The sequence below is a fragment of the Chiloscyllium punctatum genome, chromosome 12 (genome assembly GCF_047496795.1).
Source record: "Chiloscyllium punctatum isolate Juve2018m chromosome 12, sChiPun1.3, whole genome shotgun sequence".
In the NCBI taxonomy this organism is placed as follows: Eukaryota; Metazoa; Chordata; class Chondrichthyes; order Orectolobiformes; family Hemiscylliidae; genus Chiloscyllium; species Chiloscyllium punctatum.
This window is the reverse complement of record NC_092750.1, coordinates 64,690,070-64,706,403: the sequence shown is the minus strand read 5'-3', so window position 1 is coordinate 64,706,403 and position 16,334 is coordinate 64,690,070. Positions and strand designations below refer to the sequence as shown.

At 42.7% G+C, this 16,334-nt stretch overlaps 1 protein-coding gene across 2 annotated transcripts in view; it reads right to left on the bottom strand.

The window, feature by feature from the left end:
* The window catches only part of rassf1 (Ras association domain family member 1), an 86,777-nt gene extending 76,984 nt beyond the window's left edge, over positions 1 to 9,793 (bottom strand). Inside the window, exon 1 of one of the 2 annotated variants that reach the window (XM_072582673.1) lies at positions 9,163 to 9,793. In XM_072582673.1, the coding sequence (XP_072438774.1) occupies positions 9,163 to 9,496 (334 nt within the window). In that variant the 5' untranslated portion in view covers positions 9,497 to 9,793. The remainder of the gene's footprint in view (positions 1 to 9,162) is intronic. The other variant, XM_072582672.1, reaches the window with a different exon arrangement.
* Positions 9,794 to 16,334: the final 6,541 nt, after the last annotated feature.

The following is a 16,334-nucleotide window of genomic DNA, read 5'->3' as shown; positions in this document are numbered from 1 at the left end:
CTGTGGATTTAAGAACTTTACTAGTGAACTTTTTTTCCCACATGGGAGGATCACATCTACTGCACGGACTAGTAATTTTTGTTGTTATAATCATTGTATGTTGTATGTCAATAACTTGTTTACGTACTGGCTGTAAGATTCTAATGAATAAGTTGATAACGCCTTTTTCGGCTTCCATTTTTGTTATCATGGAATGATAAAAGGAGAGAAAGAGATGTTAAAAGGTTAATTTGTTCTGCTTACCTGCAAGAAACTGGATGTCCCAGGGAAGACGGTGGTATGTTTCTCTGTCTTACAGTTAAACGTAAAAAATTTACATTGCCATCTCCTGCTATTCAGAATCAATACTTCTGGGTTGATACCCAGAAATAATGGCCTGACGTTAGAATGGCCAACAAGATGACTCTCCTATCAGGGAGTTATTTTGGAAGTCGCTCATGCTTTGCTCAGGATAGACCTTCACATTGACATGATACATACTAGTTTCTAATCTAGTTCCTCTACTTTGTTGTCTCTGAGAGAATCCAGTGGGTTTTTTTCCCCTCAGATTGGATCAGGAGCCCAAATGGCCAGTGTGTGGTCAGATTCTTGACAACATTATTTTGCAGCTCAGAAAACGCACTGTAACAGAGAGAGACTACCTGAAGGTCATTGTCTCCATCCTCCAATACAGTTGGACGTTGTGACCTCTTGGTGGTGGGACAAATGATCCAACCTTGACAGGAGGATCTAACACAAATATGAAGACAGCCTTGTTGACAATATCACAACCTTGAACTCTAGCCCCAGTGAGAAATGGTTTTACTTCACCAGCAGATTGTTCATTAAACAATTGGCTATCAAATTGATAAACAGCCCTTCAATGTGAGACTGTTTATAAGTACAGCTGCATCTTCTACCTATTTTTATCCTTCCTTTGCAACACTAAAGAAAAAAAGATGCTTAGAGGAGGTTGAGCCAGTTTTAGGACGTTAGTGACGGGTGCAAAAAGAGAGAATGAAGATGGACAGATCTGTGGTGCCGTGACATTTGCTTCCCAACCTTGCGGCAAGATGTGCAGCCACATACTGACGAGTCTCTCAGAATATCCACCGAACCCACTTGTCTGAAGTGGACACTTGCCTCTAGAAGCAGTATAGTAGATGGGCCCCAATGAGAGGTTATTAGATAAAAGACTATCATCAGTAGATCCAGTAGGTAGCTGACAATGCTGCCTGTAAGAGAGCACTGCACAGGGCCTTCCATTCTTACAGAGTTCTTTACAGAACTTCGCAATCTGGAAGGAATTAGAAATATAAAAATTGGGTGGCACAGTGGGTCAGTGGTAAGCACTGCTGCCTCCCAGCGCCAGAGACCCAGGTTTGATTCCAGCCTCAGGTGACTGTGTGTGGAGTTTGCACATTCTCCCCATGTTTGCGTGGGTTTCCTCTGGGTGCTTCAGATTCTTCCCACAGTCCAAAGAAGTGCAGGTCAGGTGAATTAGCCATGCTAAATTGTCCATAGTGTTAGGTACATTAGTCAGGGGTAAGTATAGGGCAGGGGAATGGGTCTGGATGGGTTACTCTTTGGAGGGTTGATGTGGACCTGTTGGGCCAAATGGCCTGTTTCTATACTGTAGGAAATCTAAAACAAATATGACATGAAAAATCTGGATATCCTTGCAGCAGAGGTGCACTTAGGGAGAGTTCAGAATTTGGCTAATATTCTCTGATCTCTCAATATTGACAAGTCAACAACCTAGGGCCCAATGTAACCAATTATATCTCAACATTAAAAACTACCAAACTCTCCCAGGCCCCTTCTGGAGGTCTTCACTCGCTAAATCTATTCTCTTCATCTTCGCCTCCAGGTTTTCAGATAGCCTGTGTTACTCTAACTCAGTAAACGAGGCACTACCTTCATGAGAGAAAAAGGCAGAAAATTGGAAAAGATGGAAAGGATGTTTACCTTTTAAAATATTAGCTCTTTCAGCATAAATGATAGATTTGGGGGCGATGTAATGTCACTGGATGAGTAATCTGAAGGGTTTAAATCCCATCATAACAACTGGTGCACTTTAAATTTAATTAATGGAAATCTGGAATGGAAAACTAGACGCTAACGGTATAATTAAACAGTCATCGACTGTTGTAAAAACCCTCCTCATTCCTGAAGAAGGGCTTATGCCTGAAACGTCAATTCTCCTGCTCCTTGGATGCTGCCTGACCTGCTGTGCTTTTCCAGCAACACATTTTTCAGCTCTGATCTCCAACATCTGCAGTCCTCACTTTCTCCCTGTTGTAAAAACCTATCTGATTCATTGACGACTTTACCGAGTCTGGCCTACATGTGACTCCAGTCCCACTTCATTGTCGTTGGATGTTAACTACTTTCTGAATTGGCCTCAAAAACCACTCAGTTCAAGGGCAACTAGAGATGGGTAACATCTTGCTAGTGACATAACCCATCCCATGAACAAGTGAAGAAAAATACAGACATAAGCCAGAGAAAAAAAATACTGAGTGTGACATTTTAGACACTCAATTGAAACTGGGTGAAGGGAAATTGTTTTAAAGCAGCTCTTTTTAAAATTGAAAACACACACATTTTGAAAGGCACTCATTTCTTCTTTGCAATGACCATATTCTATAGGGAAAATTACTCATTCCACAGCTGTTACTTGTTCAGCAATACTCTCTGCCAACTCAACGGAACAATTAACAGAATGAAAGATAGCATTTAAACCAGAAGGAGTAGTTTTAGCTGTTAAAGCAAAGTACAATGTTGTGTCCATGAAGGGTTTTTTCATAAACGTATCGGGTACAGCTAGTCACCCTATACCACAATCATCTATGCTACACAATGGAGACTGTCTTAAGAAACATAACAGGTTAGTTCTATAACCTATTAAACAAATGAAAAACACAGGGACTGGATGGCACTGGACTGCAGGATGGGCAGTGACATTTTACTCTGTCAGGCTGGCAGTCTTAGCTAGTCACATGTCACCCCCAAACACAGTGCCAATCCAAGATCTAGCAGACACACAGTATCAAGTGTACTACACTGCATTAATACACAGGATCTTCCATCATAAACAGCAAAACCAAGTGACAGAAAATCAACCCAAGATTTATGCTGTACTGATGCTCTAACTAAAAGCTCAATAAAGTACAAATCAATGAACTTAACAATTCAAAAACTAATATCAGTATTTGTTTTCTATTTTGAGGCCTATATCGTCACTAGCCCCAATGTGGTGCCCTGACAAAACATTCAACAAAAGGAGAATGTATCGGTAGCACAGTCAAAAAATGCAGCGCTGGAAAAGCACAGATCAGCCAGCATCTGAGAAGCAGGAGGGTCGTTTTATCGGGTTTCTGATGAAGAGTTCATGCCCGAAACATCAACTCTCCTACTTCTCGGATGCTGCCTGACCTGCTGTGCTTTTCTAGCACACACTTTAACTCTGACTCTCCAGCACCTGCAGTTCACACACTGTGTTCTATGTCAGGAGGCATGTCAAAGACACCGGTCTTAAAGAAGGAGACAGAGATAGGTTTAGGCGGGTAATTTCACAATATTGGATCTCTGCAGTAGATAGGACCCAACGAAAGGTTATTTGATAACAGACTATCATCAGTAGATCCAGTAAGTAACAGAAGATACTAGCTGGGCTGAATTACCATTCAGCTATTCTAACGTAACATTTTAATTTTCAACCCTGCAACGTAACCTTGTTTAGGTCCCCTTCTAGAACTGTCCAGGGATAGTGGCAGAAGTCACATGACACCAGATTTATTTGAAATCATAAGCTTTCGGAGCACTGTCCCTTTGTCATATGAAGTGGACTTCACCTGATGAAGGAGAGCACTCTGAAAGCTTGTGATTTTAAATAAACCTGTTGGATTCTAACCTGGTGTTGTGTGACTTCTGACTTTGTCCACCTCAGTCCAATACTGGCAATTCCACATCAGGAATATTGGCACAGGGCACATTGGAAGTGTGTTCCACGAGAAAATGTGGGACTTGAACCTGTTCTCCAGTTGCACTAAAATAAACAGAGTTCCACACAAATGGTCTTGTGGGAATATTGGCTACAGTGAACGGTCATCTGAATACTTTGTTGGCCTTAATGGTACCAGAAAGAGGGGAGACCACTGTTCTACTTCCAGAGAGAGAGAGAGAGAGAGCAGTGGGACAGAATTTTTATAGCTTTCATTCATTTGACAGAGAGGTGTAATGTCAGCTTTGGGGAGGGCTGGGAAGCAAGAAGAGTCATTGCTAAAGTACGGTGGGGAAGCAAGTCCTCAGGAAACAAGACTCCAGCAGCTATCCTGAATGTTATGTACTGTCCAAAAGGGCCGTGATCAGTATATGTGACCTCTATCGCTTCGCATAAAGCATTAACAGTTGTCTGTAACAAGTCCAGCAGCACAGCAATTTGTATCTGTAGTCAAATATTAAAACTTTTCTTCTGAATGCCTGCTACAAATAGCAGCTCCGAGTTTAGTAGCCTGAGGTTTTTCTGAGAAACAGCTTACCTTATGTAGAACCGGTGCTATCAGAGGAAGTCTGAGGGCAGAGGCCTCTGGCATCCATTCTCATGAAAATATATGTTAGACAGAAATCAGAAAAAACATCAGGGGCAATGTTTTATAAGCGCTGTTCAGCAATAAAGGAAGTGTCCATTTTACCTCTGCACAGTTTCTGGTTTTTGGTCATACTTTGCCAAAGGGCCCTCCAGGACTTTCCTGGTGTCTGACAGAAAAGTCATTGGGACATAAAATATAAAATTTCTGTTTTCTTCCATTTTGAAAGAGTATTAAAAATGGTATGAAAACATAATAAATCACAGCTAAAAATCACACAACACCAGGTTATAGTCCAACAGGTTTAATTGGAAGCACTAGCTTTCGGAGCGACCCTCCTTCATCAGGTGACAGTCGCTCCGAAAGGTCGTGTGCTTCCAATTAAACCTGTTGGACTATAACCGGGTGTTATGTGATTTTTAACTGTGTACACCCCAGTCCAACACCAGCATCTCCAAATCATAATAAATCACAGCAGGCAGAATCCATAGACTCTTCTAACGTGGTCTGTCATTAGCTCACAGCTCAAATTTCATCCTCAACTTCATTTTCTTCCCTATTCTCTCAAAATAGAGTCAGAGTCACAGTCACAGAGATGTACAGCAAAGATACAGACCCTTCATTCCAATCTGTCCATGATGACCAGAAGTCTTGAATATATTTAATTGACTGAAGATCCCTTGAGAGAGAATTTTGAAGATTTATAACTCCCTGACTGAAGAAATTTCTCTTCACGACAATCCAAAACGTGAGCCTTAGCAAAATGACTTCTAATTTTCAGAATCACTAGCCATGGGAAACAACCAATCAAGAGTCATCCAACTGGACAAATCTGAGCCCGTTTCCTTTCCAAACTAGGAAGGTAGAAACTGTGTTTGCGAACGTGCAAGGCGACGAGTACTGAGGGGTCATGTGATGGATCACCTTCACAGTTGGCCAAGCAGTACAGGTTATCGGAACACAACGTCAGATTTAGCTATTGAAAGATTATACCATTGTTTACAAAGGGAATTAAATGAATAATTGATAGAGAAAAAGATGACGGAATCAGAGTAGATGGTTGTGACCAATGAGTGTGCATTGGCAGATATGCAAAGGTGAAAATGTGGCCTTCTGTGTATGCTGTTATTTCCATGTAATTTCTTCTTGTTAAAGGCAGAGAGATGACAAGATCCACTATCACTTACAATGTGCCAGGTCAGCCTTTAACTGATTCGGAGTCGAGAGTGGGGTGCTGGAAAAGCACAGCAGGCCAGGCAGCATTCAAGGAGCAGGAGAATTGAAGTTTCGGGCATAAGCCCTTCATCAGGGACTGATTAACTGATTCGAGGATCTGGATCACAAACCCAAAATGAAGCTTACAGTTTATCAGACAGCACTGAGCCCTGTGTTCCTTTATGCTTCAGAGACTGAGATAATCCAAAGCAGGCACATTTAGATTACTTGAATACCACCACCAAACCTCACAAGCTCCTCCCAATACGGTTTCAGTTCAACAGCAGCAACCCTTCCCAAGCCAACATGTTCCACACAGAAATGTTAATCACTCAGAGCTGGTTCTGTTTGACAGGACACCTCCCAAAGCAACTGTTCAACTGTGAACTCATTCGGGGCTGGAGGCTCTAAGGGATCTGCTTTAGGAACGTCCTAAAATTATTCCTGAAAAGGAGAAGCATCCCTGCTGACTCATGGGAGACCCTCAGAACCAAATGGAGAAGGTTCATTTGGGGAGACAATGGAAGACTTCAACAGTAGCGTGTAGAGGTGAAATCCAAGTGCACAAAGGGAGTGCCCTTCAAGGACTATCTGCCCCACACATGGGGGAATCTGCAACATGTGTATTGGATTTCTTAAGATATTTCCAGAACCATCAAAGCGGAGTGGTAGCATAACCATCCCTGATCCTGAGGGATTGCCTCAGGTGAAGAAGAACACTTAAAATTCCATGTGGTATGGAGGAGTTTGGCAGTGCTGGAGCTGCGTTCCGTCCATACAGATATAGTCAATGATACAGGAACACTACTGGTAGAAACTAGACTGTAGACTCAGCAAGACAGGGAGAATTGACCCAGCCCAATTTTGTGCATGAATTGATCAAACTCAACCATGAAAGATGACGTTAAAAATCACACAACACCAGGTTATAGTCCAACAGGTTCAATTGGAAGCACACTAGCTTTTGGAGTGACACTCCTTCATGAGGTGGTAGTGTTGGTTGGACTATAACCTGGAGCAGCATCCAAGGAGCAGGAGAATCGACGTTTCGGGCATAAGCCCTTCTTCAGGTTTCATTCTTCAGCATGCTGCCTGACCTGCTGCGCTTTTCCAGCAACACATTTTTCAGTTCTGATCCCCAGCATCTGCAGTCCTCACTTTCTCCTATAACCTGGTGTTGTGTGATTTTTAAACTTTGTACACCCCAGTCCAACACCGGCATCTCCAAATCATGAAAGATAACAGTTCCAACTGGGATGAACTTTCTATGTGCGGAAAGTTCTCAGTGTGGTCTCAAACCACTAGCTTAAACAATAAGAACAAGATTAGGCCATTTGATCCCTTCAGTGTTCAGTGTCAATTACGCTAATCAGTCCTCAAATCCACTTCTTGGTCATAAAGTATTTCCTACTTGTCAGGCCGAGATGTCCATTTATCACTTCTTCATTGACATCAGTGATTGTAAAACCTTTGGCTCCCTTTCAGCTGCCTAATATTCCCAACCATGCAGGCAGATGAAGCTTCTTTACACCCAGTTACAGAAAGAAAATGAATATTCACATTCCAATAGGGGATTTTAATTATTTAAAACTCCATCCAACTAACACAGGATGTATCTAGCACCAAGCCAAGAAACTTGGTCATATGCCAAAATCTGCTGAAAACATTACCACAGTGATGACACTACAAAAATACGTCACCAGCTGAGAAGAGGAGAGACCTCCAGAGTTTGTGAAAGACACCATTTAAGTACACATCCTTTTCTTCCTTCAACAAGCGCTTTCCAGTGGGCAGTCTTGCCCATCAGCTTCAGCACTGCTGGTGCTTGTCCACAACTTTCCAACCATTTGTTTTAAATCCCCGGTGAGCACAGCTGGTGGGCAAAGATGGCCATTGCCTACTGATAAAAATCACTGCCAAAATTTCTGAATCACAGGGTGCTGTTGAACTGAAGCTGAACACAAATATCAGACAGAGCAAGGTAGGTTCAGGGAGATTTCTCATTCTGACAGTCAGCCAGCCTTATTGTCAGCAGGGCCACCAATGAGGAGATGTCACTCTGTGGATGTAGGTCCACTCGCTGAGCTGGAAGGTTCATTTTCAGACGTTTCATCACCATACTAGGTAACATCTTCAGAGGCTCACTGTGGATGTTACCTTGTATGGTGACAAAACATCAGGAAATGGACCTTCCAGCTCAGCGTGCAGACCTACATCCAGAACCTCAACCTAAGTTACAAATCTTCTCAAACTTGCTGATGTCACTCTGTGACAATTGGCATCACTCTGGGATGACACAGACAAGAGCTGAAAAATATGTTGCTGGAAAAGCGCAGCAGGTCAGGCAGCATCCAAGGAGCAGGAGAATTGACGTTTTGGGCATAAGATCTTCTTCAGGAAGCCCTTATGCCCGAAACGTCGATTCTCCTGCTCCTTGGATGTTGCCTGACCTGCTGCGCTTTTCCAGCAATACATTTTTCAGCTCTGATCTCCAGCATCTGCAGTCCTCACTTCCTCCTAGTTGACACAGACAAGATGCTTGGTACCCAGTCAGGTCTTTTTATTGAGTTCATACAGAACTGCATCAAGAGTTTAGCAACAACTTAAATAAGAAAAGTTTCAAAAGCATGTAATTGTGATGACAGTGGCCCCTTTCATGTTGCTTTCATCAGTTTCAGTGCCTTTTCCACCTACTCAGAGTTGACAATCTAACCTGGAAGGTTTACAGTGCATTTTGAATACACTTTTTCTGTTTGGTCTTGCAAAGCTAATTCCTTTTGTTAAACCGACTATTTGGAAGATTGAGAAAGCCTCAGTGTTAATCTATTACCATATATAGCCTGACAGCAAACCCAGAATACTGTACAGTGTACTGTGTGTGATAGCATGCATTTAAATATAGCAAATCTGACAGGATGCAGCAAGAGCTTAGTAATATGGAGAAAATATTGAGTTTGATAGTATAATATGTACATTAAGATTTACATAGAATATGTTTGATATGATGGACAATACAATAAATTGTAACATAAAAAAGTAATAAAATGTATCCAATCCATTTAACATACACTGCGAAATCTTTCCTGAATTTTGGAATTGATCCCCGAACTGTATTCCCTAAAGTAGACAGTCACACCCCAGTGTGATAAGTCGCCTTCTTACTAAAGATAAAAAAGCAGAGGAAGGGTCACTCGACCGGAAACGCTAACTCAGATTTCCACGGTAACCACAGATGCTGCCTGACCTGCTGAGCTTTTCCAGCAATTTCTGTTTTTACTAATGATGCGGGTTTTCTGTTTCTTTCGCATTTCAGATTAACTCGGCTTTTTAAAAAAATGCATGTTTGCACATGTGTGTGTGAGAGAGAGAGACTTACTCGCGCACTGTAGACTCTGTTTGTAAAGTCCCCAGATGAAGTCTCCGCACAGGTCACACCAGCTGGGCTGAGTCTGGGTGCAAGGATTGAAATCGTGTCCCTCCCCCAGTTTCTCGGTCTGTCTCGGCTCCTGGTCCATCACCAGCAGTTGCTGCTTGCTCCTACGCTCTTGCCTGGCCGCCTTACCCGGGCTCTGGACGCTGGAAGCCCGGCTCCTGGGACTGATCCTCATGGCGTTGGTCCTCTCCAGGCCGGACGAGCGGTACACCGAGCGGCTGCTGCCGGGGATCAGCGTGTCCTCTCTCAGGTCTCGCAGCTCGATCAGCTCCGCCATCGGGAGGAGAAGAGTTTACACTGCGCAGGGAAAACTCAGTCTCAACCTCAGAGACTGGGGGTTGGGGGGGGGGGGGGTGTGCAAAATTAAACGATCCGAAAAAATCTTCGATACGAAAACATTTCAGTCGATGGTGTTTTTATTCATCCAAGCCTCACAGGCAAGTGAAGCCAGAAACGGGGACAAATCCTGAGACCAGTTGATTAGTCCCGCTCCAGGTCAAAATTCCAGTGTCAGCTTCTCTCCCGCTGCTCACAAATCTCCAACTCAGCCCCTAACTCCGACCACAGCTTCGGTCAGGATCCGCCCATCAGCCAACCAACACACAGCAACAACCCTTTAGTTTTGAAGTGACTGTGTGTGTGTGTGTGTGTGTGTGTATGGGGGTGTGACCCCCCTGAAGTTATAATGTAACTTGGATGAAGAATCCAGTGGGTGGGGCTGCTGTCCAAGTTTCTTCTGTGAGAATGTTCGGATCGCAGCTTTTCGCTCGAAAAGGAGATTTCTCCCCCCCCCCCCACCCCTGGCCTGGCCAGGCCACTCGACTTTGATGGACCCACTCTATGTGTGTGGTAAGAACTGTCACAGAACCGTCCCCAGTTCAAGGGCCAATTCCAAGTGACCAAGTCACAATCAAGTGGCTGTGTTGGCTAATGGTATCCACTAAACGTAAACTCACTCTTACAAGTGTAATCCTTCCAACTGTCTCTGAGCTAGACCACACGGGTTCAAGCCCCACTGGCTCTAGCAGTGTGTACTGGTTCTGAACTGGTTAATTACAAATAGGGAAGTGCATCGCTGGTTGACTACTCGCATAATTCAACTGGGCTTGGTTATGAGAAACAACCGGACGAGCGCTGCTGGCATCACTATGTTTTACTGTCCATTAGTCCACGGCAGGACTCCCCATACTGGGAGTCACCACTCCCAATCAAGTTGATTATACAAGATTTGGGGCTCCTCTGCTCACAGGCAGCAATGTGGAATCCAGGCTTTACAGCGTGATATGGGGAATGGGGAAGATGGTAACCCACAGTTGCCTGTAGTGAGGAAAAATTATTTCACCTTGGGAAGTTATTGTAAGTGATCACCACATTATCAGCACAGTTAAGATACAATCTATGGGTGCCCAGGATTCAGTGTCGTTGGCCGATTTGCCTCATTTTCAATACCTGTGCATTTATACAGCTGGGTTTTACCTTTTGGGGACTGGATTTTGCAATCTATCTCCTCACCAATCCACTAGCCCCTCCCTCTTCTTGGCCTATCTGCACTACTACCAGACCCAGTCATCTTGTTACAAGTGTGGTGTCCATCACTGTTTCTTCTCACTGAGTGCAGTTCAACAATGACCATCACTCCCAGTTGTGCCCTTGGGATTGAAAAGCAACCAGTCCCTCACTGCCTGGCATTTCCCAGTGGTGGTATGTCATCTTTTAAAGAGATGGGAAACCTAACGCTCAAAATTAACTGCTAGATAGATGTAGAATCATAGAGTCACAAAGCACAGACTTTCAGTCTGACTCATCTGTGCTGACCAAACGTCCCAATCTGACCTAATCCCATTTGCCAGCATTTGGCCCATATCCCTCTAAACCCCTGTTATTCATATACCCATCCAGATGCCTCTTAAATGTTGCAATTGTACCAGTCTCCACTACTGGTAGCTCATTCCATACACACACCACTCTGTGCGTGAAAAAGTTACCACCTCAGGTTCTTTTAAAATCCTTCACCTCTCACCTTAAACCTATGCCCTTTAGTTTTGGAATCCCCTGTATTGGGAAAAAGACTTTGTCTAATCACCCTATCCATGTCTGTCATGATTTTATAACTTCTATAAGGTCATCCCTTAGCCTCCGACGCTCCAGGGAAAACAGCCCCAACCTATTCAGCCCCTCCCTACAACTCAAACCCTCCAGTCCCAGCAACATCCTTGTAAACTTTTTCTGCACCTTCTCAAGTTTAATAACATCCTTCCTACAGAAGGGCGACCAGAATTGTACACAGTATTCTAAAAGTGGCCTCACCGTTGGCCTGTACAATCACAACATGACATCCAAACTCTAACATCAATGTCCTGACCAATGAAGGCAAGCATACCAATTACCTTCTTCACCATCCTGTCTATCTGTGACTCCATATATGACAACTGAGGATTCTAAAAATAGCTGAGGTAGGGATCCTCATACCTTTCCAGCCTGTGGTCAGGATCCCCTTGTAGTGTTTGATTGTCCAATGTTTGACTCCAATCGCTGATCACTGTGCTTGATTGGTTAAGCTTGGCTGTGGACTCTGAGAAAAGTACATAAGCTGCAGAAAGAGCTGGAAGCCAGAACTGAAGCACTGAGCAGACATTTTGAAATGCTATCAATGAAACCTATTAAATATAGAAGCTGGTGTGTCATCTTGGTGTTGAGCAGAGAGATTAAAATATACAACAATGTGGAATGAGGATGATGCAGGAAGGTTTACAGTTACTCACTCTTGTATCTTTTTCTTTGCTGGTAGGCAGCCTATACCAGGGGGACAATGGATTTCAAGGTTCACCACCCACTTGCTCGCTATAGGATCGCACATTACAGATGGGGTTTCAAGAAAATGATACTTCTACTGCCTTAGAACAGAAGGCTAGTGAATATTCCAGCAGCTCATAAAAGACACATTTGCATTTGATACATAAGCAAGTAGCTCTTGAAAAATACTTTGGCCAAAGACAAGTATAATATTTGAATGCTATACATTTCGTTATACCTTTATACCATTGCATTATAATAGCAAACCCATCAAACAATAGACTACATGATTGCAGCCATTGGCTTCTACGTTAAATTTGGTTCATTAACCAATTAACTAGTCCATGGCCCATTTCAATTCTACAAACTAACGACATATCCCCTCATAAATGATTACCTTACTTTATAAGATAGCCACAATCTTGCCAATTCAAAGTAAATCCACCATGTTACCTAGAATCATAGAATCCCTACAGTGTGGAAAGAATCCATTTGGCCCGTTGAATCTGCACCGACTCTCTGAAGAGCATTCCATCCAGATACAGACCACCACACTCCCCAACCTATCCCTGTAAACCCTCCAATTTCCATGATCAATCCACCTAACCTGCACATCTTTGGACTGTGGGAGGAAACTGGAGCACATGGCAGGGTGGAATTGAACCCGGGTCTCTGATGCTGTGAGGCAGCAGTGTTACATTCAAGGAGATTACATACTTGTGCACCCTCAGCTTTCCCAACCAGCTCAATTAAAAGGGTTAAGCAGGAAGAGACTTTGCAATCTCATCAACACATGCCCATCATGGTTAGCTACCTTCAAAACTATGCCCAATCTGTGGAAATGATCACTGACTCACAAAGGAAAGCCTGCAACCTCTGTTCAAAAGGGAGTTGTTTTGCAAAGATGTGCAGTTCACCGAAGAGGAGGACATTATAGATTTGACATACCTCTTTGCAACAGTGACGCACTGTGTGTAGACAATCATTTTGCTTCTGTATAGAACTTTGGTTAAGCCGCATTTGGAATATTGTGTACAGTTCTGGCTACCACACTTTCAGAAGGGTGTGGCAGCTTTGGAGAGGGTATAGAAATGGTTTAGCAGGATGTTTGGATTGCATTAGCAATGAAGAGAGATTGGATAAACTTGACTTGTTTTCATTTGAACGTCGAGGGATGAGGAACAACATGAAAAAAATTATGAGAGACATGGATAGAATGGATAGTCAGAAACTTTTTGCAGGTTAGAAATGTCAATTACTGGGCACATATGTTTAAGATAAGAGGATAAGTTTCAAGGCAGACATTTTACACAGAAGATGTTAATGCCTGAAATGTGCTGTCAGAGGACGTGGTGGAGGCAGGAATAGCAACATTTAAGAGGCATCTTGACAGATACACGAATAGGCAAGAAATTGAGGGATACAGACCACATATTGGCAAAAGGGTTTTAGTTTAGTAAAGCATCACATGTTGGCACAGTCTGGGTGGACTGAAGGGCCTGTTTCTGTGCTGTACTGTTCTTTGTCCTTTGCAAAGCACCAGATTACTTTAAGGATTGTTTCATTGAGATCTTAGGCATCCTGGGGTTTCTGCTCATCAATGTTAGGGTGAAACTATTTACTTTGAGCAACAGAGTCAAAATCAGTGTTCTATGCAACTTTCTTGCCTCACCGCAACAGGCACTTTTCAAGCTCACAATGATTGTCCTTTCTGTAAAGATCACTCTTTCCAAATGTTACAAAAATGTCACCCTAAGTAGCTTTGTTTTCAATGTAGCTTAGGAGTCTTGGGGGTGAACCTCTCAGTACGCCTGGCTTCAAAGTTGCAGGCTTCACCATAGCACTCATTGATATTACCAATAACACAGGTGACTATCCTTCCTTATTCACTATATTTGGAGAGATGAAGGAGATACTGTCATGCTCTTCATATTGACGCCTTCACATCGATTATACCAGTTTCACAAAATTTGAGGAGTTGCCATTTGCAATCTAAGCTGAAGTGTCACAGGAGTTGCAATGATTAGAAATGGATGGTATTATTGATTGAATCAGCTCAAATCTAGTCAATATTAATGTATTTAACAAGACAAGCATCCACTTTGGACAATCCAACAGCTACTTAGAAATAAGAATGGGAATAGGCCATTTAACCCCTTGAGCTTGCTCTGCCATTCAATTGGATCATGACTAATCTGACATTCCTTACATTTACTTTCTGTTGGTGTTCATGGAAGGGACAAAGCAGGGCACAACAAGTGGCTATCAGCAGTGCTCACTTGAATTTCACATCGCAGTTTGCTCAAAAAGGACAAATGCACACTCACAGCATGGAAGATTGACTTTCTAGACTACAGGGTGACAACAACTGGATAAAGCCTGCACAGGAAAATGTCAAAGCCATTTGTGTGATCCCAACATGATAGAGTTGGCATTGTGTCTAGGTATTACGAACGCTATCACAAATCCCTCGCAAGCATGCAAAGATTACAAAGCCTCATCCTAAATTACTGTACAAAGATGCCCAATGGGAAGAAACAATCACACTGCAACTGACATGATAAAGATGAAGATAGCATCTCTGCCAAAGCTGCATGTAAAAATATATGTCACAGCAGATGCATCAGGAAATGCAATTGAATCTATATTCTCACATTACATTCTGTTATCAGAAACTCATCATAAATAGTGGGGAGCAGAAAGCAACAGTCTGCATGTCTGCATTACAGCATTGGCACATGTATCTGATTAACTGATTGATTTATTGTTGTCACATTTACTGAGACACAGTGAAAACTGCTGTTTTCCATGGTGTGTAGGCAGATTGCACCATATAAAGGGTATCATGACAGCAGAACAGAGTTCAGAGTACAGTGTTATAGCTACAAAGAAGATGCTGAGAGAGAGAGATCAGAATTCACATTTAAGAAGTCCATTCAAAAGTCTCATAACAGTGGGGAGAAAAGCTGTTCTTGAATGTATTCTTTTATATAGTCTGTCTGGTGGAAGAGGGTGGAAGAGCGTATAACCAGGGTGGGAGTGGTCTTTGATTATAGAACATAGAACAATACAGCAAAGAACAGGCCCTTCAGCCCTCAATGTTGCACCAACCTGTGAACTATTCTCAGCTTGTCCCCCCACACTATCCCATCATCATCCATGTGCTTATCTAAGGATTGTTTAAATCTCCCTAATGTGGCTGAGCTGACTACATTAACAGGTAGGGCATTCCACACCCTTACCACACTCTGTGCGTAAAGAACCTGCCTCTGACATCTGTCTTAAATCTATCACACTTCAATTTGTAGTCATGTCCCCTTGTACAAGCTGACGTCATCATCCTAGGAAAAAGACTTTCACTGTCTACCCTATCTAATCCTCTGATCATCTTGTATGTCTCTATCAAATCCCCTCTTAGCCTTCTTCTTTCCAATGAGAACAGATCCAAGTCTCTCAGCCTTTCCTCATAAGACCTTCCCTCCAGACCAGGCAACATCCTGGTAAATCTCCTTTGTACCTTTTCCAATGCTTCCACATCCTTCCCAAAATATGGGGACCAGAACTGTACACAATATTCCAAGTGTGGCCGCACTAGTGTTTTGTAGAGTTGCAGCATGATATTGTGGCTGCGGAACTCAATCCCTCTACCAATGAAACCTCATACACTGTATGCCTTTTTAACAGCACTATCAACCTGGGTGGCAACTTTCAAGGATTATGTTGGTTTCTTTCCTAAGGCAGCAGAAAGTATAGTTGAAGTTAGTGGATAGAAGGTTTGTTTGTGCGATGTACTGAGCTGTGTTCACGCCTCTCTGAAGTTTCTTACAGTTTTGGGAAGAGCTGTTACCAAGCCACATTGTAATGCATCCAGATAGGATGCTTTCTATGATGCTTCAAGAAAAATGGTAATTGGTATCTCTACAGTAGACAAACACACTCTCCGTATCAACACTGACTCTTAGCCACCTCAGGATCAGGTCACGAACCTCTCTGCACACAGAAGTGGTCAGACCATTTTCATTAGGACAACTTTAAAGTTTAGCATCCAACATGTTTGTGCATCTGAGTGGATCACATAGGATCACAAACTCAAATTTGCCAATCTCAGCGTAGCCATGGGAGACTTTTGTACCTCAAAGACTATTTCCTTACTGATTAAAAGTGAATAAGTTGAACTCTCACTTGTGATTTGATATGCATACATTTGTTTTTTTTCAGATAATTTAATTAAAAATTATATCTTTGTGATCTTTCCTTCCTTAAAAACGAATGTACAATCATTCTGCATTTGATTATATGAATCACTTTATAGTGATCACGGT